Source organism: Rhizomucor pusillus, assembly GCF_041956525.1.
Source record: "Rhizomucor pusillus strain CBS 183.67 unplaced genomic scaffold VTP01scaffold_4, whole genome shotgun sequence".
Taxonomy (NCBI): Eukaryota; Fungi; Mucoromycota; class Mucoromycetes; order Mucorales; family Lichtheimiaceae; genus Rhizomucor; species Rhizomucor pusillus.
Window position 1 is genome coordinate 104209 of NW_027192146.1, and position 24453 is coordinate 128661.

The 24453-nt window shown below is 44.9% G+C and overlaps 8 protein-coding genes across 8 annotated transcripts; 2 read left to right on the forward strand and 6 right to left on the reverse strand.

Moving 5' to 3' along the window:
- Positions 1 to 577: 577 nt before the first annotated feature.
- On the forward strand, positions 578 to 6362 carry VTP01DRAFT_7327 (DNA-directed RNA polymerase II subunit RPB1; the record flags this gene model as incomplete). The annotated part of the gene is made up of 9 exons (XM_069386327.1): positions 578 to 664; positions 724 to 922; positions 985 to 1055; positions 1111 to 1353; positions 1407 to 1721; positions 1780 to 1851; positions 1917 to 3435; positions 3493 to 4153; positions 4211 to 6362. The coding sequence occupies 9 exons, from the start codon at positions 578 to 580 to the stop codon at positions 6360 to 6362; spliced, it is 5319 nt and encodes a 1772-aa protein (XP_069241793.1).
- A 99-nt stretch (positions 6363 to 6461) lies between these two features.
- On the reverse strand, positions 6462 to 9369 carry VTP01DRAFT_7328 (uncharacterized protein; the record flags this gene model as incomplete). Its single annotated transcript, XM_069386328.1, has 14 exons — positions 6462 to 7043; positions 7096 to 7211; positions 7272 to 7392; positions 7445 to 7571; positions 7634 to 7728; positions 7779 to 7878; positions 7934 to 8028; positions 8088 to 8288; positions 8355 to 8500; positions 8558 to 8680; positions 8743 to 8835; positions 8889 to 9060; positions 9123 to 9194; positions 9322 to 9369. The coding sequence occupies 14 exons, from the start codon at positions 9367 to 9369 to the stop codon at positions 6462 to 6464; spliced, it is 2091 nt and encodes a 696-aa protein (XP_069241794.1).
- Positions 9370 to 10172: 803 nt separating this feature from the next.
- Positions 10173 to 11479, reverse strand: VTP01DRAFT_7329 (uncharacterized protein; the record flags this gene model as incomplete). The annotated part of the gene is made up of 6 exons (XM_069386329.1): positions 10173 to 10316; positions 10381 to 10610; positions 10664 to 10818; positions 10882 to 11106; positions 11171 to 11273; positions 11329 to 11479. The coding sequence occupies 6 exons, from the start codon at positions 11477 to 11479 to the stop codon at positions 10173 to 10175; spliced, it is 1008 nt and encodes a 335-aa protein (XP_069241795.1).
- Positions 11480 to 12216: 737 nt separating this feature from the next.
- On the forward strand, positions 12217 to 13651 carry VTP01DRAFT_7330 (uncharacterized protein; the record flags this gene model as incomplete). The annotated part of the gene is made up of 8 exons (XM_069386331.1): positions 12217 to 12466; positions 12524 to 12553; positions 12622 to 12831; positions 12892 to 12923; positions 12995 to 13119; positions 13184 to 13236; positions 13297 to 13451; positions 13514 to 13651. The coding sequence occupies 8 exons, from the start codon at positions 12217 to 12219 to the stop codon at positions 13649 to 13651; spliced, it is 993 nt and encodes a 330-aa protein (XP_069241796.1).
- Positions 13652 to 13709: 58 nt separating this feature from the next.
- Positions 13710 to 16440, reverse strand: VTP01DRAFT_7331 (uncharacterized protein; the record flags this gene model as incomplete). Its single annotated transcript, XM_069386332.1, has 12 exons — positions 13710 to 13748; positions 13807 to 14018; positions 14084 to 14150; positions 14215 to 14479; positions 14556 to 14662; positions 14720 to 14869; positions 14930 to 15259; positions 15319 to 15479; positions 15542 to 15803; positions 15871 to 16122; positions 16181 to 16350; positions 16416 to 16440. The coding sequence occupies 12 exons, from the start codon at positions 16438 to 16440 to the stop codon at positions 13710 to 13712; spliced, it is 2040 nt and encodes a 679-aa protein (XP_069241797.1).
- A 111-nt stretch (positions 16441 to 16551) lies between these two features.
- VTP01DRAFT_7332 (uncharacterized protein) lies at positions 16552 to 17583 on the reverse strand (the record flags this gene model as incomplete). Its single annotated transcript, XM_069386333.1, has 1 exon — positions 16552 to 17583. One exon carries the CDS (start codon positions 17581 to 17583, stop codon positions 16552 to 16554), a length of 1032 nt encoding a protein of 343 aa, XP_069241798.1.
- Positions 17584 to 20237: 2654 nt separating this feature from the next.
- VTP01DRAFT_7333 (uncharacterized protein) lies at positions 20238 to 20789 on the reverse strand (the record flags this gene model as incomplete). The annotated part of the gene is made up of 1 exon (XM_069386334.1): positions 20238 to 20789. One exon carries the CDS (start codon positions 20787 to 20789, stop codon positions 20238 to 20240), a length of 552 nt encoding a protein of 183 aa, XP_069241799.1.
- A 620-nt stretch (positions 20790 to 21409) lies between these two features.
- VTP01DRAFT_7334 (uncharacterized protein) lies at positions 21410 to 24333 on the reverse strand (the record flags this gene model as incomplete). The annotated part of the gene is made up of 5 exons (XM_069386335.1): positions 21410 to 22629; positions 22685 to 22912; positions 22968 to 23938; positions 24003 to 24184; positions 24241 to 24333. 5 exons carry the CDS (start codon positions 24331 to 24333, stop codon positions 21410 to 21412), a joined length of 2694 nt encoding a protein of 897 aa, XP_069241800.1.
- Between the last annotated feature and the right edge of the window lie 120 nt (positions 24334 to 24453).

The following is a 24453-nucleotide window of genomic DNA, read 5'->3' on the forward strand; positions in this document are numbered from 1 at the left end:
AGATTACTAGCTGGGCCTACCCTCACGCTGTCTGCTGACTACCTGGGTGTTTTATATTTTTCGGATGACTTGTCAAGTAATGTCGGTATCCATAGTTTTCATATACTGATAAGTTCCAGGAAACTGCTAAAAGACCTATCTATTACCCTCGCTCTATAACAATGGGCGAATTTGTTCATATAAGTGCGTTAGCTAATGACTGCGGCGCCTGGAGCTGAATCCCATCCGTCCTCGCGGGTGCAATTTTTTCGGTGTTCAAATTCGATGACGTTGACATTACTTCTCAAAGCAACCGTCGAACCTTTGCTGCGGCTGCCAAGCTCTTTTGTTCGAACGAAATCTTTAGTTCGAACATCAAGATCTTCGATAGCCGTTCCCGAAATTTACCAACGTTCACACTTTGCAACTTAATCCATAACGATCAACGATCAATTCTGAAATACACGACCAATTTCGAATATTATAAATCACGCCAAAAAAGCTCATAATCGAAAAAAAGCATTTCACATCTCGCTCAACAACTCTACATTACCAATCACGGCCAATTCTTGTAAAAAAATAATAACAATCACCAGCAATGAGTGGACATCCTTTTCCATATTCTTCGGCACCGATCCGTCGTGTCGATGCTGTACAGTTCGGCATCCTTTCACCAGAGGAAATTGTATGTTTCATAGGGAAGCTTCTTTGAAGCATGTTCCTCTCATCCACAACTTTCAATAGAAAGCGATGTCGGTTGCAAAGATCGAATATCCAGAGCTATACGAAGAAGGCACACAAAAGCCAAAATCTGGGGGTTTACTCGATCCTCTCATGGGCACCATTGATCGCAACTATAAGTGCCAAACCTGCGGTGAAGGCATGGCAGAATGTCCAGGTCACTTTGCCCACATTGATCTTGCAAAGCCAGTGTTCCATATTGGTATGTATTTGGAAAATGCTGTTGACATTAGCAGCTCCTTACTTTACCATTGAACATCAAAGGTTTCTTGAGCAAGGTCAAGAAGATTTTGGAATGTGTTTGTGTACATTGCTCTAAGTTGAAAGTCGATGATGTATGTCACATGCATTGTCTTAACGTTCACAGGCAGTCACTAATGATCTTGTCAGTCGAACCCTCGATTTGTCAGAGCTCGAAAGATCCGCGATCCTAAAGCCCGTTTGAGAGCTGTGTGGGACCTTGCAAAAATGAAGATGGTCTGCGAAGGAGGAGAAATGGAAGATGGACTGAATGATGGCGATAACGCCGATGGCAAGAGAAAACATGTACACGGTGGTTGTGGTTTTAAGCAGCCTGTAATTCGCAAAGATGGTCTAAAGTTGTATGCACAAAGCAGAGGAAAGAACTCTGAAGTAAGTATCTTTCATTTTAAAGCCTCTGGATGTCTTCTCTAAATTCCGTACAGGAGGGTGGCGGCGAAGGAAGAACTTTGTTGACTGCAAGCCGAGTGCTGCAAATTTTGAAGAATATCTCGGATCAGGATATTCGTGATATGGGACTTTCGGAAGAGTTCGCTCGACCTGAATGGATGATTATTACCGTGCTACCTGTACCGCCTCCACAGGTTCGACCTAGTATCCAAATGGATGGTACTAGTCGTGGAGAAGATGATTTGACCCACAAGCTCTCCGATATCCTCAAAGCCAATGCAAATGTTCGAAGGTGTGAATCAGAGGGTGCTCCTGTACATGTTGTAACAGAATTTGAGCAACTCTTGCAGGTAAATTAATAGTTAGTGCGATAGAGAAGGGTGAGAACCTAAGACATCATGCTTGTAGTTCCATATCGCCACATATATGGATAACGACATTGCAGGACAACCTCAAGCATTACAGAAATCTGGTAGACCGGTATGTTCTATGAAAGACAACAGATAGGAACTGGTATTGAAATTCATTAACTCATTCAATTTTAGCTTAAATCTATCAGAGCTCGATTGAAGGGCAAAGAAGGACGACTTCGTGGAAATCTGATGGGCAAGCGTGTCGATTTCTCTGCGCGTACAGTAATTACAGGTGATCCAAACCTTGAATTAGACGAAGTCGGCGTTCCTCGAAGCATAGCACGCAATTTGACTTATCCTGAGATTGTTACTCCGTACAATATTGATAAGCTGCAGGCTTTGGTGCGCAATGGTCCACTGGAACATCCAGGTGCAAAATACGTTATCCGCGACAACGGCGAACGTATCGATCTGCGTTACAGAAAACGAGCTGGCGAGATACCCCTACAGTACGGATACAAAGTAGAACGTCACATCAACGATGGCGACGTGGTTATTTTCAATCGTCAACCATCACTTCACAAGATGTCTATGATGGGTCACAGGGTACGGGTTATGCCGTATTCTACTTTCCGTCTCAACCTCTCTGTCACGACGCCTTACAATGCCGATTTCGATGGTGATGAAATGAATTTACACGTTCCACAATCTTTGGAAACGCGTGCAGAGATCACCGAAATCTGTATGGTACCCAAACAAATTGTGTCACCTCAATCGAACAAGCCGGTGATGGGTATCGTCCAGGATACTCTCTGTGGCATCCGCAAATTTACGTTGCGCGACTGCTTCTTGACCAAAGATATGGTGATGAATATCGTCATGTGGGTTCCTAACTGGGATGGTTATATTCCTCCACCGGCTATTTTGGTACCTAAGCCTATGTGGACGGGCAAGCAGATCTTGTCGCTAGTTATTCCTCGCGGCATCAACTGTCAGACCTTCCACTCCACCCACCCCGACGGCGAAACAACCTTCATCTCTCCAGGCGACACTCGAGTAATCATCGAAAATGGAGAACTTATTTGCGGTATCGTATGTAAAAAGACTGTCGGTACTGCAGGCGGTGGTCTTGTACACACGATTGTGAACGAGCAAGGACCTGAAGCTGCAAAGAACTTCTTGACTGGTGCTCAGCAAGTAGTCAACTACTGGCTGCTGCAAAATGGTTTCAGTATTGGTATTGGCGACACGATCGCTGACAAAGCTACCATGGCGACCATTACGAATATTATTGCTCAAGCAAAACAGCAAGTGCAAGAAGTTATTATGACGGCTCAACAGGATAAACTCGAGGTCCAACCCGGTATGACTTTGAGAGAATCTTTCGAAGCCAAGGTCAACCAGACTTTAAATAAGGCTCGTGACGATGCTGGTAAAATGGCCCAGCAGAGTTTGAAAGATGATAACAATGTCAAGCAAATGGTCATCGCTGGTTCAAAGGGCTCTTTTATCAACATTTCACAGATGTCTGCTTGTGTCGGACAGCAGAACGTCGAAGGCAAACGTATTCCATACGGCTTCCATTACCGCACACTTCCGCACTTCTCGAAGGATGATCACAGCCCTGAAAGTCGTGGATTTGTCGAAAACTCATATTTACGTGGTTTGACACCAACTGAATTTTTCTTCCACGCTATGGGTGGTCGTGAAGGTATGAAGATTATAGATGGATGTTATATAATTTTCTTTATTTAAAACTACATTACAGGTTTGATCGATACTGCTGTAAAGACTGCAGAGACCGGTTACATTCAACGTCGTCTTGTGAAGGCTCTGGAAGATGTCATGGTCAAATACGACGGTACTGTCCGAAACTCCCTTGGCGATATCATTCAGATGGTGTACGGTGAAGACGGTCTGGATGGCTGTTTTGTCGAAAAGCAAAAATTGCCTTCTCTACGATGCACAGAAGAACAGTTCGAGAGCCGTTTCCATTTGAACTCAACAGACGATTTCCGTCCCGGCACTCTTGATGGCACGGTCTTGAAGAACATATCAGGAAACGAGATGTTGAATAACTATCTGGATAGAGAATTCCAACGATTGGTCCGCGACAGAGAAGAGCTTCGGACAGTGTTCAAGAACGGCGAAGATAAATGGCCGCTGCCCGTAAATCTCCAGCGTCTCATTACGAACGCACAGCAACTCTTTGACATCGACCCACGTAAACCATCAGACATTCACCCTCTTCAAGTCGTGGATGGTATTATCCAGCTCGCAAATCGCTTGTTGGTTGTTCGTGGACACGATAAGATCTCTGAAGAGGCACAGAAGAATGCGACAATGCTCTTCCAGACGTTACTGCGGTCTACATTCTCAGTGAAGCGTGTTGTAGAGGAGTACCACCTCAATTCTCAGGCCTTTGACTGGTAAGCAATCCAAACAAGGTTATTATATCAAACAATGAAGCTAACATATTGTTCTAGGATCCTTGGTGAAATTGAGTCACGTTTCAACGCTGCGCTGGTCGCACCTGGAGAAATGGTTGGAACAATTGCTGCACAATCCATTGGTGAACCTGCAACGCAAATGACCTTGAACACTTTCCACTATGCTGGTGTTTCCAGTAAAAACGTTACGCTTGGTGTACCTCGTCTCAAAGAAATCATCAACGTTGCGAAGAACATCAAGACACCTCGCTTGGAAGTATGGTTGGATGCTCAAAGATCCAGCAGTATTGAACTGGCGAAAGAAGTTCAAGTTTGCCTGGAACACACGACTCTTCAGAAGGTTACATCACGTGCGGAGATCTTCTACGACCCTGATCCTCGAAACACAATAATTGAGGAGGATGCTGATTTCGTCGATACTTACTATCAGCTTGAAGACGACAATTCGCCTGTCGTGACACGAGTGTCGCCATGGCTATTGCGTCTAGAACTCAATCGTAGCATGATGATCGATAAACGACTGAATATCACCGAGGTCGTTCAGAAGATCCAGGAGGAGTTCCGAAACGATCTGCATGTTATCGGAAGCGATGAAAACTCTGACAAGCTTGTCATACGCTGCCGTGTTATGACGGATGAAGATGAGGACAAAGATATGGATGATGTAGAAGGCAAAGCTGAAGAAGATACCTTCTTGCGTAAATTGGAAGCAAGCATGCTGAGCTCAATCAACCTTCGTGGTATACCGAGAATCCAAAAAGTATACATTGTCGAACGCAAGGATACTCGTCTTAACAAGGACGGTGAATTCGAAACGATTACTGAATGGGGTCTCGATACCGATGGTAATAATTTGCAAGAAGTCATGTGTCAGGAAGGTGTGGACGAGCGTCGAACGTATTCGAACAGCACGGTGGAAATTATGGAAGTCCTGGGTATTGAAGCTACGAGAAAGGCTCTGCTCAAGGAACTTCGTAATGTCATTGAATTCGACGGTTCTTATGTGAACTACCGCCACTTGGCTTTGCTCTGCGATGTCATGACGAACCGTGGTCACTTGATGGCTATTACAAGACATGGTATCAACAGAGCTGAGACTGGTGCATTGATGCGTTGTTCCTTTGAGGAAACTGTCGAAATTCTGCTCGAGGCAGCCGCTGTTGGTGAACTCGATGACTGCAAGGGTGTGGCCGAAAACATCATGCTTGGACAGCTAGCACCTTTGGGTACTGGAGAATTCGATATTATGCTTGATGAGGATATGTTGAAGACGCTGCCAGATGACAATAGAAGAATCATGCCCAACGGAGTGGCGGGTGACCTACCTGGATTTGTAACTCCAGGACGTGCTGGTTTCATGACTCCAAGCATGGCTACACCGTACGACTCGAGAAGCCCTCAATGGGTCGACTTTTCACACCCTTCGTCCCCAGCTGAGCCAATGTTTTCGCCAATGGGCAACTTGGGTGCAGCTACTCCCAGCGGTGCAAGTCCCTGGCGCACAGAACAAAGTCCATTTGCCGAAAGTCCTGGATATTCACCGACTTCCCCAGGTTATTCACCAACATCGCCTGGTTATTCCCCTACAAGCCCATATGGTGCTTCGCCTGGATATTCGCCAACTAGCCCAAGCTACAGTCCGACATCGCCAAGCTACAGTCCGACGTCGCCAAGCTATAGTCCAACGAGCCCAAGCTACAGTCCAACTAGTCCAAGCTACAGCCCTACCAGTCCAAGCTACAGTCCAACAAGCCCGAGCTATAGCCCCACTTCACCGAGCTACAGTCCAACATCACCTAGCTACAGTCCCACTTCGCCTAGCTACAGCCCAACTAGTCCAAGTTACAGCCCCACCAGTCCAAGCTATAGCCCGACTAGCCCAAGTTACAGTCCAACAAGTCCGAGCTACAGCCCTACTAGCCCGAGCTACAGCCCTACTAGCCCGAGCTACAGCCCAACAAGTCCTAGCTATAGTCCAACGAGTCCCAGCTACAGTCCAACTTCACCTAGCTATAGCCCTACATCACCCAGTTATAGCCCGACATCCCCAAGTTATAGCCCGACATCTCCTAGCTACAGCCCGACGTCTCCAAGCTATAGCCCTACATCTCCTCAGTACAGTCCGGCATCGCCGAGCTACAGTCCTACCTCTCCAAGCTACAGCCCTAATAGGCAACAAAAGCGTTAAAAGATTCATGTAGCTATTTACAAAAATTAAAGTAAAATAAATCATGGCACAGTTCTGCTTATATGCAGTAAAAATAATGAGATGATCAAGACAAGCTGTTTAGACTTTAATCAGGTTTGTTACTTTAATAACTCCATCGGTACTGCCAAGCAAGCATGCGCTGGAAGAATTGGTCCAATCCACTGCAGTAAGATTTTGATGAGCAGGTTGATGTCCAAACTGGAACGATACTTTTCCGTCTGTAACACGGTAAATAGATCCTTGCGTAGTGCCGACATTGCTAGAATCAAAAGAAGACGCAGAGCTGGCGGCTGGTTTATCTTGCGGAGGCGACCAAGATGCACAGAGACAAAACTCGGTGTCCGCGCTAAACATCACCATTTCTGGACGTGGAGAAACCGATAATAAAGACTGTGTGACGCTGTCGTCGAAGGTTATGGTGGGTAAACGGTTAGATCTTCCAGATGAAACGGAGAGCCGAGAAATAGATGAAGTTGACAAGTTCGAAGTTGGGCGCGGGGGAACGTTGGCTGAAGTAGTTGTCGAGGATGACTTGCGAAGATGACCCTTTTCATTTGTCGGTATGTTGGAAGTAGCAGCGTAAGCTGGTGGTGGGGGAAATCCATTCATGCGATCGCTCCGTAGCTTTGTGCCGGGCTTATGGACCGACCAGGTTGACAACTATAGAAACATGTTTAATATTGGCTCGAAAATGATTTAGCTCTCACCATACCTGGCCGCTGTAGTCGACGCTGTAAATTGAAGTCTCATCGAAACTGAATTGAGCTTTGCAGAAAGGCTTCCCGGTTTCATTTTTCCACTCCATTATAGATTTCATGCTTCGAACATCTTATCAGCAAAGGTTAGACGGAATAGTCAAGTGATTTGAATGGCAAGTATTTGCTTTACCGAAAATTCGCATGTAGCCAGCATTGTCTCCAGTGACTAGCATCTGTCCGTTGTGATTGAGGCTGATAGTGTTTATATCCGCGAAAGGGGTATCATCGTTGGTATGGTAACGGAAGGAGCCCTAAACGGCTGTCAGCCGTTACCTCCTCTTTTGACATGACATGCATACTTACAATTGCGGCCATGCTTTTCATACTCCAGGCCACCAAGATTCCCATTCGATCTTTGGCAGCAAGTTTGTTTTCTGAGCCTGCACAGATCAGAGTGGGTTCCACAGGGCTACAGGATATTTGATTTACCCTTACAACATAACGTTTAGTCGATGCGTGCTCTATTCATTAATCGTTCCCAAAGCTACATACCAAGGATATCCATTCTCCATCTGGAATTCTTGAACAATTGATTTGCTATCTACGTTGTAGACCCGTACAGTACCCACATCTGTGCCCAAGAACAGCTATGACGTTGCTTGTAAGCGATAGTTCAAGGATTCGATGATTGACGTACAAAACGGTCCGACCTAGCCTCCCATTCCATGGAGAGTATATTGCAAGTGTTGTTGCTGATCTTGAGCGGGTTCATTGATTGTCCTTTGTAGCTCCATATACTGCAAGCTTAGGCTCAGTATCCGATTGCTATGCTCTGGATGATGCGTTCCTTACCGAACAATATTATCCATATCGCAGCTTGCAATCAAGTTTTCCTGACTAGAAAATTTTGCATGTGTGATTGCTGAAGCGTGCTCGGCATATTCATCCTAAGTTCCAAAGCATTAGATATATGAAAGCAACACATTCACATACTTTTTGCATGGACCTGGCTCACGAGCAGGAATGGTTCGTCGATTTCTCCTATGTCTTCTGACACTGCAGATGATGGAATGTCTGCCGCTGCTTTGTCTGTTTGTTGCACTCTTGTATCTCCACTTCCATTAGTCCTTGGCTCTCTTGTTAGAGACGCTGCTCGCCGTCGGATTAATGATATTCCATCTGTCACTTCACGGCGTGTCTCAGCTATCTGCATAAAAGGGCAGCACTCGAAGTTAGAATATAATCCGATTCCGACATCAAATTTCCCATTTACCTCGTGCTTCAGTTTCGCAATCTCGTTCTCTCGTACTTCCGCTGTTGCCTTTAACGCCTCGATTTGGTTTTTGAGATTTTCAATTTCACTTTGCTGTGCTCTTCTTTGTACTCTGTCTATATTAAACGACAAGAGACTGGGAAGGGCTACAAAGATGCATAAGCAGACAGATACTACATCAGAGAGAATCAGCGGAAACCTACGCATATGTCGAAAAGTTGTAGAAAGAAAATTGTGTAACGATACGACGTAGTTATCTACCCATTGTTTCGTAAAGTAGGTCTCGAATGCTGGATCAGACGCCGGATTCTTTATATATGGCAAAGCTTTCAAGAACAATAAACATTAATTTTGCGATGAACGTATATATACAGATCTTTCTCCTCACCAAACCATTGCGACCACTCCGGTTTTCCATACAACTCTGCTCCGTAAGTGTCGAAAAATTCAATCACTTTATCTCTTCGTTTGTGCTGCATTGCTACGCTTAGTGAGGAATTAGCAGACGTACAATATGGAGGTTTCTTCACGTACCGTATACTAAGTAATGGCGCAAAAGACAGAGTTCAAACTTTTTGACGGTTCGTTGGAAACGATTATCGAGCCGAGAGAAGAACCTCAGGTCCAAATATCGGTAGTATTCGATAAGTTTTTGGACATCACTGTTTGTTATGTAGCTTTGCAAATCCTCTAGAATCTTTTCGACCTAAAGCTCACGCCGCTTAATGCTGAATATCGATATGCATATAGTTGCATGCCTTTTGTTACCTGAAATCCCTTATCTTTATCCCCTCGGCTTTCGCTGTCAAGAGCTCGATATGAATTTGTAAACCCTCGAAACTACCCATATTTCGTGTTAGTCTTTCTATTCCGTTTCACCGAGGTCGAGAACGCAGACTCGATGAGTATATGGCTCCGTACGCAAAGAATCATCGAGATGTCAGCGTTCGTCGACTTTGTAACTTACCAGTAGATATTCTTTCACGAGTTCATCGACTTGGTGCAACGAATTCATTGCGTTTGTCAAGATTGTCGGGGCCTTACTCGACCGTTTGAGGGTTTGTGCAGCGTTGCAAAAAAGGTACCGACGGAGACTATGGAAAGCGGTACGAAAATTGACTTAGTGTCTGGGGACGAGTCAGTAGCAGCAGGTTTGCTCGAAATCGCGGCGCGTATTCTAAATAGGCACTCAAAGGTATCATCAGACTAATGGCAAAAAGTACAGAGAAAGACCAGGTATACACCTTTTTTTCGCCTGCTCCTTGTCCTGGATGCATGTCAATACAAGCTAAACGTTCTACGCGATTAAGAAGCTGCTATGCTGACCCTTTGAAGTCAATACGGACATTTTCGACACCAGTTTAAACGAAGTGTCAGGACGCACGATATGCATCGTAAATAAAGGCTTGCAGGTAGCAGAGCAGTAAGAAGATGGCACGGTGAAAACTCTCAGTATTGTAGCTTTCTTTGTCGATTCCTGTTGCCTTTTATGAAAGACGTTTGTCTACAAGACTTTACTCATTATGTACGTCAGTGAATACGAATAAACTGGAAACTTGAAGGAACCAATGATTTTTGAAAATAACAAATCTAACAAGATAATATGTATCGAAAGCTTATTGCTCTTAATTTAGATTGACAATAGTCCAGAAAGCATCACGATGAGTGGGAAGCTCTAACTTACAAAGGAACCAGTACCTTATAAATCTCAATATGGCTAGGAGCGTGGACCAGCTCGTTTAAACGATACATGAGATTTGTATTTTAAATTGAATGAGCAAGAAAGAAAAGTAGAGAAATGATTATACAGAAATTTGATTAAGCTACTCGTAAAATACCGGCGTTCATGAGTTTGCGAATGTTGGCAGCAACTTGAGGGTTCTTGAGATGTTCCTGTGCAGCCTTGGGATCCTGCTGCATTTGTTGGAGGATTTGCTGCATTACTGGATCCATCAAGATACGCTGTATAAAATAAAGTGCTGATCAGAAAACGCCCAAAATTCGCTCCAATATACCGAGAACTTACCTGGACTTCTGGGTCTTGCGCTGCGCGCTTAAGCACCTCCTCTTGTGATTCACCAGAGGCCGCGCCGTTCATGGGGTTCATGGCACTGTATGCCTTTGCCAACTGTTGCTGGATCTCACGAGCGCACTTGCCATCCGTATCATGTTGTTGCGCCTCCATCAAAGTATCAATGGATTTTTGATAATCCTTCTTTGCAAATTCCACAGCTGCCTTGCGAATGTAACCACGAACTATGCACATAGTTAGCTATAGCTGAGAATGCAGTTACTCTATTGATACGTACCAAAGGTCGGGTCTAATTCAATGCACTTGTTTGCATCCTTTTCGGCCTCATAAACGGCCATGAGCTTGAGATAGCAGGCAGCGCGGTTGGAGTATGGTCTAGCATCCTTCTCGTTACGGTTGATAGCTTCAGTGTAACGTTCAATGGCTGCCGGCCTGTTGGTTTTTCCGCGATTGTTACCATTGACTGAAAATAACAAGCATCGTTTTGTAACTCACCAGTTCTGTTCCTTGAAGAGCTTGTTGCCTTCCTCGCGAGCCTTGTCGGCAAGTTCTGGGTTGTAGTAAGCGGCCTTTGCCTTTTCCTTTTGCAACTTCTGGGTATCGCGCAGCTTTTGCAAAGTGTCAGGCGTACGGTGCTCCGTTAATGACTTTTCGTATGCGCTGATAGCTTTTTCCAAGTCATCAAGCTTCACGTAGGCGTTACCCATGCGTTGCATAGCGCTGAAAAATATATATATATCAGCATGACACGATGGCGAACCGGAATATCATTGCAAGGGCTTACCGAGCGATCAGTTTGTAGTCGGCCCGGACGCTGCGGCCGGTTTCGATGGCTTCCTCGCAAACCTTGACACAATCCTCATACTTTTCTTGTTCAAAAAGGACGGCTATCGCATACCATTAGTGACAGATTTTATCAAGAGTCAGCGCTGATCAGCTTACCAGCTTTGTTTGTCAAAATGGAGATGTTGGTGTTGTCGAGAGACCAAGCCTTTTCGTAGTGTTCCAAGGCTTGCTCAAACTGACGCTTCTTGTAAGCCTGGTTACCGAGTTCCTTCTCGGCAATGGCTTGTTGCTTGTTGTCGTCTGCCATTATTGTATGCTAGTAGTAAATGGATCGAGTGAGAAAAAACCCTCGGAAACTGGTGCTGCTCGACTTTTATCTTTCCATACGCGTCTTTTCCAGAACTCTCGCTCGCCCAGTCAAGTCCGACGAATGAGATTCCAGGTATTTCGCTTGAACAAACAAATACTTTGGAGCCAAAAGCGCATATTGAGGTGGAATTGAAGTCAACAGCGAGTGTGTGTTAGATATGATCAACAACTGTAGATGATATGAAATTGACACACCACACCGTGTGAAACGATGCAGTTGAATGCGTCGTCCAGCAATGCCAATCAGCCAATTTTGCCGTTTTATTGAGAGTATGCATTGGACAAATATTAGATAGTGACAAATATTGGGCGCAAGGGATCTTCCCAAGTACGAAATAGGAAGCGAGTGACAAAATTTGAAATATCATCATCCGCACACTAATGCTCAACTGTGTGAATATGATGCAAAAGGCAACGTACTATGCAATTGTAAACTGGATAATTAAGACGTTGGAAATATTTATACTAGCGAGCGCGCCTAGTTTACTTGCAAATCATTCTATCGAAAACTGGAGCAATTGAGATAGGCACACTCGATTATGGTTAAAAATTTCTGCTGAGTGTGTGTGCTGATCACTCACGTTGGTTGCCAGCCAAGGGCTTTCAGGGGAAACCAAATCCGAGGATATAAGCCGTCTTTTTTGCTAGACGACGGTCGATGAACGATCACGTTTCATGTCAAGGTCATTCGGGATCAAGAAGCAGTGGCTGATCCCTCTATGCCTCGGGCAGATCCTCTCACTTTGCATCACAGGCACAAGCACAGCATCGTCTGCACTTTGGCAACACCACTCGGTCAATATTCCCTTCACACAGAATTTCTTGACATATATCCTCTTAGCAACCGTACATGGAGCCCGACTGGATCACGACCGTGGGCCGTGGTTGTATCTCAAGCGCCTGTCGAAAGGCGAAGGATGGGGATGTAAGTTTCTGGAAATACAGAAGAGCAAAATCCAGTGAATTTAACCGATATCCTTAGATCTTGGGTTTTCGTTTGCTGATGTACAAGGTAAAGGAATATGAGAATGGCTGGTTCTCCATGTTAGTATTATTCGTAACACAAACGGATCTACGCAGCCAACGTTTTGGCAGTTTTGGCATTTAGAAGCACGTCAGTGCTGTCGGCATTGGTTGTGTCATCGTGGACTTTACCTTGCATTATGTTGTTGTCGCGGTATCTCCTCTATGCTCAATATCGACTTTCACACTTTGGAGGGGTCAGCCTTTGCCTTGCTGGGCTATCGATGCTGATTTGGACCGATACCAAAGATGACGGTGCATCACAAGGTAAGTCATGATTGACAAAGTTCTCGGCTTCGTGAGCTTATTTTGGTTGCCTTTAAAAAGATAATCATAGTTGGATTGGAGATGTAATCTGCGTATGTATATCTCTTACGTAAAAATGAAACGGGCTAATACCTTGTTAACAAATATTGTTAACTCTCTGCAGCTCTTGAGCGCCACTCTGTATGCTGTAAGCAACGTGACCGAAGAATATCTTGTTAAACGTTGCACCACTGCAGAGTTCCTGTCTCGCGCTGGGTTCTGGGGTAGTATCATCTGCGGTGTACAAGCGTAAGTATTATTGGACGTTATGATAGTGGCATCGTTTTCTAGATTTTTAATAGCATTTGTAAAGATTTGCTTTTGAGCACCATGCATGGATGCAAATAGAATGGTCGTGGCCTATCGGTAAGCTTTTTGCGCTTTTTCCTTTGTTTACGAATTCGTACTTACAACACATATCCAAAGTTATTTATGTCAGTATATATGTCACAAGTCTTTTGTGTATGTATTCGCTAGGCCCGACGGTATATCGGTTATCAAACGCGACATTCCTGAGTATGAGCCTGATTACAAGTAACTTTTATACTCTTTTGATTGGTTTGGTTTTCCTTGATGCAGAGGCAAGTGTGATCACAAAGCAACGATGCATTATTTTTTGCGTCATTAACAATTAAATCCATAGATGCCGCGTTTGTATCCTTTTGCGTACATCCTCGTACTGCTCGGAGCCGCGACTTACAACTTTTCGACGCCACCTAGCAGCAAAGTGGCGGATCCTGAGCGACTGCCCATACTCAGTAAAGATGTTACCGATGAATGATACCAACGATTGACGCGACCTAGAGATACCTGGATTTTATTCTTTCGTGTCAATTAAATTAAACCGAGCCTACAATCTCGTCAGCTTTTTGCAGAGCCTAGAGCGATGGTTTAGTTCTACTTTTGTTGAAAGCACCGAATTCAAAGAGAACCTACTTCAATCATCTTTTTGCATTCTTTGCGCCGTTGCTGTGTATATTCAGATTCTTGCAGCAAATCATCGAGAACTTCGGCCCTGTACAATTCTGCCAAAAGCTCCCGCTGGAGCCCCTCTTTTGCGTGACTCACAAGCTTTAGCATGATTGCTTTGGGTACCATATCGATCATGGTGCGCTTGACAATATTGTAATACGACTGAATCAATAGTTCTTTATAACTCATATGAGTATCCATATTGCTTTGGTTTCACAACGGTTTAATATATGGTCCTTACTTATCACTTCTGTTTCCATGTATTCACGCTCAGACAATGCACCCGTTGCTTTGAGGCTCGGAGGCGGCTGTAAAGGTAATACGATTATTAGTCGATGACACAGAGAAACGATAAATGATGTGTCTACTTGCCGCTTCCATAAGTCCATTTACTTTCTTTGTTTTCTTGGGTCCAGCAAAGAAGCTACCAAAGAAGGAGCCTCCCTGTTCGGTGTTGCTATCGATGCTTGTCGAGCTGGAGTTATTTGTTTTAAGATTAGCGAGTGGCTGCTTGGTCTGCTTGGCCGGCTCTTGCCCCGGTTGCGGTTTTGGATGCAATTGCTCGTTCACAATAGCAATGGCTTGATGCCCGTTTAGGAAATCCGGGTGTGCCGTGTTTATATAACAAGCCTCCATGCTGTTTGATTATCCAGGATTATTCTCTGTTAATGAATGTAACGCAACCGCTGAGATAGCAAGCGATATCAACTTACGAAACCAAATCGGTGACCAATTTGTTGGTTGGGTTCATGGCCCTTTTAAAGAATGCAAGTACTACTTGATAAAATCTTTCCTTAAGTGCAGGGAATCGTCGGAAAAACTAAAACGTGTATTTAATAATTTTTTGAGCATTACTCGCCGTATCAGCATTCCGTACCTGCTTATTCAGCAATTGGCTGAGAATGCGCACCAGCTCCTCATAAACCATGTTGACGCATCTTAAGCTTGGATCCTCCAAACGCTTGATCTGCTGCTTGATTATCACTTCGAATGCTGTCGTTGCCACGAAGAGAGCTGGTGAAGAACCCTGAAGGCGATATCATCAGTTACGAACACCACCATGCAAAAAGTAATTTGAGAAACTTACAGAAGAGTTATACAGAATAGTACGAATATCCGTATCCTTCACTTGATCAAGCGGATCAATTGACTTGACTCCGTTTGCATACATTTCATGAAATACAAAGCTGATACGAGCGCCTCCTGAAAGCTCAAAGCTGGACAAGTCGTTGGAGCTGCCATCTATAATGGTACGGAACTCGTTGCAAAATTCAGTAATTATATTAAGAACCATGCCAGCCTGATTGTCATTCAATGGATCGCCGAGCTGCAGTAATTCTTGCTCATATTTTGTTAAAGCGCTTTGGATTTTGGATTTGATCTCAGGAAGCGTGTTCCGGATGTGATGCATCAGAATCTATAACATGCAACTGTGAATAACCAAGATCACTATCGATAGCGGCACCATCTTAATACCATATTGAGCTTTCTAGCCAAGTAAGGTGTGCCACAAAAGCGAGCTTTACTTTGATAGGCCGGGTGGTTTTCAAAAAACTCTCGTTCAGCATCCAAAGCTTTGGAAATAGGCGTGTTCTTCTCGACGTCCCTTTGCCCGCGGTTAATTACAGGTACATAACCTGTGAGATCAGCTAAGTATTTTTGCATCGATTTTCTCATTGAATATTGAGTATGATATTACCTAGTCTGAGTGGGATCATTCGACCTGCCAAGATATCTACTACATCTGTTCCTTGGTCCATCAAATCGATCTTGGTCAAGACACCTATCGTGCGCATGCCTTCTGGATCCACTTCACGTGCTAGCTTGAGACCATCCGAATTAGCCAAGTCAGTGTTTGCTGCAGTTACAGCAAGAATAATAGCATTTGGTTTGGTGATATATTTCAGGATCATTTCTCGGATTTGTTTCTCAATATCCTTTGGTTGATCACCGACTGGAACCTTCAGTTTGGAGTTAATTAGTGTTATATAACAATCTAATTGCGCCGCTACGTTCCGCATTGCCCACCTTTGTCAATCCTGGCAAGTCAACCATTGTAAGTGTAAGTACATTCGGGGAGAAAATGCGTAGATTGATAGGTTGCGGCGAAATGCCAAGGTTTTTTCCTGTCTTGAGCTCGGTGTCCTTGACAATCTCCTCCCGTATTTTGTTGAAATCGTAGAACTTTTGACCAGGCAAATGCAGAAATTCTCCCCATTCTTCTGGATCGTCTCCATCGTTACTTTTGTTCTTTGCTGGTCTATTTATGAGTTGTAGTATCTTGCATGCATGTCAATATAGATGAAATGTAGAATTGACGTCATTGTGGATAACTTACGAGGGGACGACGCGTTACTATGCCCGTTCCTCTCGGGAGAAAATCACGCCCAACGATATTTTCAAGGACAGAGCTTTTACCACTTGATTGAGATCCAATGACAGTGATCTGCGGAAGGTCTACTGGGTTGTGTACGCCCACGGTGGTGAAAGCGTCCTGAAGTTTGTTGACTTTTGAATAGGCGTAAGCAAGACGTACTTTACAGCCAGGAGCTTTGGTGCATGAGTATACATACCTGTCTTGATGAGTTGTGTATCCATCTTCAAGAAGACGCCAAAGGAAAGGAAACAAAAGGGGAAGGAACAAGTGACACAGCCCAAGAGGGGAACGCTCAAGAAAATCGGCGCACCGCGTCTGCATAAAATCGAATTTCAAAAATGCCACAAATCTTTTACTGAGCTAACGTAATTCCGTTCGGGATATATGCGTCTAGAACCATAATACATTGGATCGTACATGCCCATCATGGAGTTATAAGACATGTTATATGGATTGCTTAGCATCATGGCCGATTGGTATGGATTGTACATCGATGCTTGTCCATATTGAGCCATCACGTGCTGTGCCATCCCAGCACCAGGATACATCTGGTCATGCATTCCGTATTGCCCCGGTGTGTGGGGTATCGGCATCATTGAATTATACGGCTGTTCGTGATAAGGAGAATTCATCATCATGGATTGCATTTGGAGAGGATGGACGCCGCCGAGCGCTCCCCCGCCATACATTGCTCCTACTCCTGCGATGCTGCCGCCCATGTACGGATTCCCAGCGCCGTATTGTTGGTTCATCATCATGTTCGGGTCGCTCATCATATACTGCTGCTGATAGTACAGATTGCGATGCTGCTGATACAATGGTATGTATCCACCTGCATTTCCCATTGGCATCTGGCGCTGATTATATCCATATTGCGCCTGCTGCTGCATATGCTGTTGCTGATGCATAGCTGCCCCGTTACCACCGCCTGCTCCTCCACCTCGGCTATTAGCACCGTATCCGCCGCCGACATGACCCATCCCGGAACCGGACATTGCTGCTGTGTTTGCAAAGTATTCTTCGTTTCCACCACCGCTGCCTACATGGTGTTGTTGCTGCATCATAGGATTCATGCCGCCGAACATAGAGTTAAACTTGCTGTTGCCGTACATGTGAGAATCTGTTGCGTATCCAAGCCCAGCCGCTTCACGAACTCTTCGTCTCAAGTTATCCATAAGCCCTGCGCCTCCACCCGCTCCTGGTACCATGGCCTGATGTTGATCCATCATTCCATGTGGTTCTGTGTGGGCAGGTAGGACTTGGCCACTATGTGGCGGTGTTGGTAGTCCATGTTGAGATTGCATGGATGGTTGCCTGCTATGCTTTTTGTGAGCCGACGAGGAGCTGGCCGCGGTTGTTTGCATTGACGGTCTTTAAAGTGGAGATGGATAGAGCAAAATGAAAGAAAAATTGAGACTAGGAGGGATTATAGTTGCAAGTGAAAAAGGAACCGGGAAAGAGAAGTTTCTTTGACTTTAGAGTTGAGTTTATTGGCGCGCTGGGTGCCACACCTCAAAAAGGCAATAGATAATAACAAAAGATGGAAACAAAAACATACAAACTTCACTTGGCCCTCTGCCCAAATGCGACCGCAATTGCTCTTTTGTATGCATGTGTTTACTATTGCACATCATACATGCCTGATTTAATTTGCAGGTCTTGGTCCTTGCACCTTTCTTTTTTTAAACAATGAAAAGGAAGATAGTCATATGGAGACTATTGAGAATAATGGAGCCTTCGGGTACATATTGACGCAGACATGACAGTATTACAATGGATGAAGAATCGATATGATTATATGCAATATTATATCTACCGGCTCGGCCGTCCATCCTGAGAAAGATCTCTCTATTTGAGAGCATTTGATACTCTGAGCAAAATATGCATTCTCAAGAATATTGACTGTTGAATTTTGCTTATAAATGACTACAAACAGTCTGCATTTCTCTTTCTTGATATTCTTTCAAACTATCTACCAATATTTTGCTCTTCTGCCCTTTCATTGCTCATGCTGTTAATATATAGAGGAAATCTGCACAAATTTCCGTGCATCCCAACAGTACTGCACAAAAACCCAGTGCTCCCAAATGTGTGTGCGTAGACTTTCTGTTTATTTTTGTCTACTTTCCACACAAGATTGTTCAATAAACAGCAGTAGATGCGAGCACCATGGGGTTATGACTATTTCTTTGTTCATGCATGAGGTCAGTATAACAGAGTGACCTAGAGCCCTACAGCGATCTAGAGCGGCTTTCGAAAAAAGACAGTTAGAGTACAACTGGTCTACAGCGGTCTACAGCGATCTAAAGCGACCTAGATCTTGCATGGAATGAATATTTCACACAGGAAGAGTTGGATGAAATACTTGCGTTTCAACAGCAAAGGTTTTACAGGGCTGCCTAATGACAGTGTGGTATACCTGGAAGCCTACAAAAACGCCGTAATTATTTACAATACATGCTACAGGACAATACAGATATAATTTTTGAATAGCAACGTCTGGAGGATATTTACCAAATGCAATTTTCACCTAAAAGAGGAAGCAATCCTTCATTGGATTGACAAGTCTACCGAGACGGCAATCAAACTCTTACTACATGACACCTTGAAACGGAGGATTCAGAAAGCGGTACGTCGAGCGATTGCTGCCAACGTCTCAATGTCAAGGAAGATTATTGGCACAAAGGTTGATATATATGTTTTGAAAGAAATGTGTATGAATTGGGGGTAGCTGAAGCCTCTGTCAGTCGGATATCCATGGAGTAAAAGCGATGAATGAGACGGGTTTGAAACTGCCGAAAAGATTGTTGAAGGACATACAGTGAACTTTAACCCACAATGCTCCGGGCAGTACCATAAATTTGAAGGCAGCTGGCTTTATTTTCACAGGTACTATCGTTTTTCTAGCTAATGTTTCGAATCCGATAACTAATCGTTTGCATATAGGGGTGAAAATGAACATTGATCTGGTAATGGATTGCCCAGCTAGCCATGTTTGCCGTGTCTCCAAGTTGCCTCGACATCTAACATTTCCGTCCTCTTGTACGCGAGGATAGAAGCCATCGTGGAAGCAAATTACGATATCAAGATTGTAATGGAGACTGCTTTGGAGGAAGTAAACACCAACAACATACCTTTGGTATCCTTCCTCGAGAAACCGTAATATCCGTTTACTCGCCTGCTTTACTCGTCCACAGAGAGCAATGGCAAAGAAAGAAAATGCGCTAATGCATAGCAGCCGCTGTCATCTCCATCGTATCAATATCCTGTAATTCAGCATATTTGTACTTTGCCATTCCGCATACCTATGATTCCGGTTGTATATGCACATAAAGAAATGAAATAAACAGATCAACGGATAAAATGAACCTGAATCAAATCCCAGAAACCGAAAACGTGAGCTGTAACCAAATTTCGGTTCGCAGGTCATATGAGGTCATTGTGCAACGGCGGGAAACCTTGTATTGCCCCGGATTTGATCCAGTTATGTAACAAGAATGCGAGAAAACCAGCGGGCAGATCGATATAAAAAAAAAAAGAAAACGTCGGATCCCAATTTAATGTCAATGCCTAATGTTATAAGCTCCATATGTTCACGGCAATGATCGACTGAATCCAACAGGGAGTGCTTCTACCAATTGGCTTGTCTTGAGCAAGAATGCTACGTACTGGACAGTTAGCGCCAAATGTTGCGGGTTCTCACGCTCCTGCTGGTTGTTCTTGGATGTGCTCGGTCTTACAACTGATTCATCAACGAGCTCAGTAAGCATGTAGGTTCGCACTAATTGTACCGCCACTTTTTAGGAAATGTGGATGGAAATGACGCAATAAGGATGGCTGACCCTGAACCAAATGTTTGAAGTAGGAGATTGCAGCGGGAAAAATGTATTGGATAATATTATAGTATAGACTAGTGCGTAGATACAACTATAATGCGTTTGCGTTAATGTACAAAATATAATAGACTAGTAGTAAGCGGGTAGAAAAGTAAATAACAAGGGAGAGTTGGGGGTACATATTAATACAACACTGGGCAAGATATCGGACGCAAAGGGGTAAGCAAAGACTGGCGCATGATTCTTCGATGAGCTTCCCATTCAACTTCGATTTCTTCGTCAACTTCTTCAATGGCAGTACCGAGCACTTGCTGTACCTGCAGTGCAAGATTGAGTGGTGGCTTCCCGTGTTTCGATTCCGAAACAAATGGCTCGCTAACGGGCCGCCGTTCCCGATATCCGATATTTCCCTCTTCCCCCTTGAACGCCACACTCTCTTTGTCAACAGACGACCTCGGACTCTCGGTCAAAGATGGTGGTGGCAGTAAGTGCCCAAACCGAGCGCTGCTGGTTGTAGGTGTCGGTGGAGGCAGCGTGGACTCATCCGACGACGAAGCACTGCTACGCTCGTCGACTGAGCGCCTTCCAGTCAGGAACGAAAAACGTTGTCGAGTTCTAGGCGACGTTGGAGAATCTTGCAAGCTGACTTGGCTGCTGCTGTAATTCGAAAATATTGAGTTTCGCTTTTTTGAAGATGAAGACGAGAAGAAGTTTGCAAAGTGTTTGGAAACCATAGTGTAAAAGAAGGAAAGTATGCAAGGAAAAGCGTGCAGCTAACACGCTGACCGAACACCCTTTTTTGTGTCCCCATGGTTTCGGGGAAAGAACCGAAATGAACGAATGGGAACAATTCGCTCCGTCCGTGCGGTATCAGATTTGGGAAATGCGTGTTTTCTTTTCCGCTGTTAGATATCAGAAAACATAGTGTACACGCTTGAGGAAAAGATCAGCATGTTTCTTCCATCCACCGCTCATTGCCAGGTGAGTTATCTCCACCCGTAGACAAGTATCACCCGTTGCTTTACTGCAAAGATTGTTGTGCCTTTCTCTCTATCTCTCTTTCATCGAAATGTCAATATTGACTATACATTTCGAACGGGCGTTTAAAAGTACAGAAAGGTGGTCCCGGTCGACATTAAAAATTATACACATGTGGCGCTTTTAACCGAGGAGAGATGTTTAATGGGCTATATTGTGCTTGTCAATTCGAATATGATGCTGGGGACTGTAACAATAAAGGATTTGCAGTTTAAATAGTAGCGTGATTTTATATTCAGTAAAATTCATGCAAGATATATGATAAATTTTCGCTGGTTTTCCGATGGTCTTAGCAAATGATGAAGGACGAGTACACTTATTCCTCTTGATCTTTCTCTTTCTCTTGTTCTTGATCCTGTCCTTGCTCTTGAGCCTGAGCTTGACCTTGACCCTGTCGTCCTTCCATATACAGCTGTCGCAACAGCTCCTTTTCTTTCTGTTGTCGCAATCTTTCGATTTCTTCTGCACCGCCGGTCTTCTTAAGCTTCTTGGAGTCGACAAAATCAGTTAGTTCGCGCTCAAACTCGTCAATGCGGTTATCGAGCTCGCGCTGTCGCATTTTCTCTGCCTGGTCAAGGGCTCGCAGACGGCGTTCATGGTCAACATCGATTGTTGCTACTTGCTTCAGTACGCTCGACATGCCCTCGAATCCATCCTCCGCGGGTGCCACGTGGAACTCTCGTACAACAGGCTTGGCCTTGGCTTGATAAGCGCAAATTTTCTCCAGTTGCTCAAATACTTCAACGAGTGCCGTCAAGTCATCCTGCATGTCAAGTAACAGACCTTCTTGCTCTTTGAGCATCTGCTGTTCCTTGACGATAGTCTGCAACTCTTGCTCCCAAGTCTTCTTCCAACGTGGCTTTACGTTGACAATATATGCTCCAAATTCTTCAATCTCTTGCGCTACGATCGCCTTCTCCTTCTTGCAGTGGGCCATTTGAGCCTCGGAAGGACGGCATTTTCTTTGTGTGACATCCAGCTTAAGCTGGTCAATGGTATCTTGCAAATCCTCCAGCCGAGCAGTAATCTTGTCTGAGCTTGTGAGCAGTTTCTCTTTGCCTTCCTCGATAAATGCCCGTGCTTCTGACTGTGATGTCTGCTTCGGTTCGGCTTTATCTTTCTCCCGAAGTTCATGCAGCTTATTCTTCAGTTCTTGCACAGTAGTGTCGGCATCTTGGCGCATTTCACGTTGCAGCTGTCTCAGTACCGCCATGTCACGTCGAAGTGTTTCGACATGACGCAGCTGGGCTTTGATATCTCTGACAGAAACCGTCGCTTGTGATACATCTTCGGTAGAGTTTGCAAGCGTATCGGTAGAAACTGTAGCACTCTGATGCTGCGTTGATATGGTTGGCGTAGGAGGTTCTGGCTGAGGTGTAGGAGGAGGAGCTTGTGCTTGCATATCTGACAGCTGTTGTTTGATTGTTTCCACTTGCTCTACAAACATTTTTCGAATTTCGCTCATTTCTTTCTCCATGGCTGCATTCATTTCCTGCGCCCAGTATATGTGTGCTTCTTTCTTGTCATCCTTGGCATCTACCAAATACACACATCAGCCGATAGTTTGCAAAGTTGTATACAATCAGCATACCATCGATATTCAGAGAAAGCACCGAGTTGTTTTTGACATCTTCAAGATCTTCCAGCTCGTAAGAGATATTCGTAACAGGATCCTTGATATATATACTGGGGAAATCGCTGAGACCGGAAGAATAGCCGAAACGTTCGATGAAAAGCATACGCAATGCTGGTATACTAAGCTCGCCGGTGTAATGAACCTTTTTGACATCTTTGCCAATACCCAGAAACAGGATCATGCCTTGTTTCACAAAGTTAGCATAACATTTGAGGGAAACAGGACTCTACCTAGCTACCTTTTTCTTTGGTATCTTGTTCAGCAGCACCAGAGGATCCTTCATCACTTGCTGCTTGACCTTCTTCAACAGTTCCTAGCTTCTTGCCATCCTGAAGAGCGGCGCGAGCTGGTATAGAGGGAACTGGCGGGACATAATCATTCGGACCCTGTCGTTTCATCGGATGGTAATCGCCTGCCCCGTTGCCTCGAAACATTGAAGCACGTCGGACAGATGATCTCCGTGCCAAGTTCTCCTGTCGTTTCAATGCTGCCAAAGCGCTGGCTGTATTTGGATCACTTTCGTCGAAATCGTTTGAGGGTGGTTTCAGTGTGTTTGCTGAGGATGGCGGTGGTGGGGGGGGAGGAGGAGGTGCTGCGCCGACTACTGCAGCGTCAACCGCAGTTTGAGCTGGATATCCTCTTCCAGCAGAGGAAGCACTGGATGGTCGACCGTCGCCGCCACTGGACGAAGATGAACGTGACGGGGATGGCATGCGGGGTGCTTGCGGCATCGGATAGTGACCATACATGCCGGCTGTTGGAGAATAAGGACGGGGAGGCTGTGGCGGGTAGTTCATCCTATTAACGTTTTCCGGGGATACCGAAGGTCGTGGCATGCCCATACGTGGATCGTAATCAGAACCTGTCAGTCTCGCTGCAACAGGTGGAGGTGATCGGTCAGACGAGTATAGGGGCCGTGAACCTGGAGGGGAATGTGTCAAGTTTGCTCCTCTGGCAAGTGCTGCTTGGGGTATCTCTCGACGCCAAGAGTCTGTAGATCGATATGAATCGCGAGACCAGCTCGTTTGTGACATTTGCGCTGCGTCGCGCTCCCTAAGTTGCTGCTGCTTGCCTTTTAAACCATGCAGCAAGTGCACAATAACGTCCCTGATCCTAGGAAGGTGCTGGTCTAAAGTCGCAGGGGACGGTTCTTCGTTCATTGCAGCTGAGACAGACTCTTTCAATTGTCGAGGTATCCAGGAAAGGTCGCTGTGTAGCAGTGTTATTTAACCCATTCTGCTGAGCCGTTTCGTATCCTGCAGGTTATAAATACCTCATTGCTACACCTGCATCCTCGAATGCTTGAGACACCAAGTGAAACTGTGTCTCTAGAGTCTCCCTGAAGTCCAGAATTTCCGCAGTACTAGCTCTTTGTTGGGACCATTGCGTCAATGCTTCCAGCAATGCTTTAGTAGTACGCAGCAACTTGGTCACGACTTGCTCAATTTCACCAGACTAGCAACAATAGGCATCAGCTGCATACAGCAATGGAACAATCGAGCTCGTATTACCTGACTCCGTGTTGAGCTGCTGCTTCTATGCATGATATCAGGTCGTCTAGGACTACCTGAAGGAGCGTAGCCGTCGTAACTGGTGTGTTCCATGTGAATTAGTTGTCAAGGCGGCATTTTTTTGTTCCTCCCAATTTCTCTCTGCACTGCAACACCGCGCCCCTGCACGTGATTTGGCCCGCCGGGGCGGCGCACACACAACCACCTATCTAC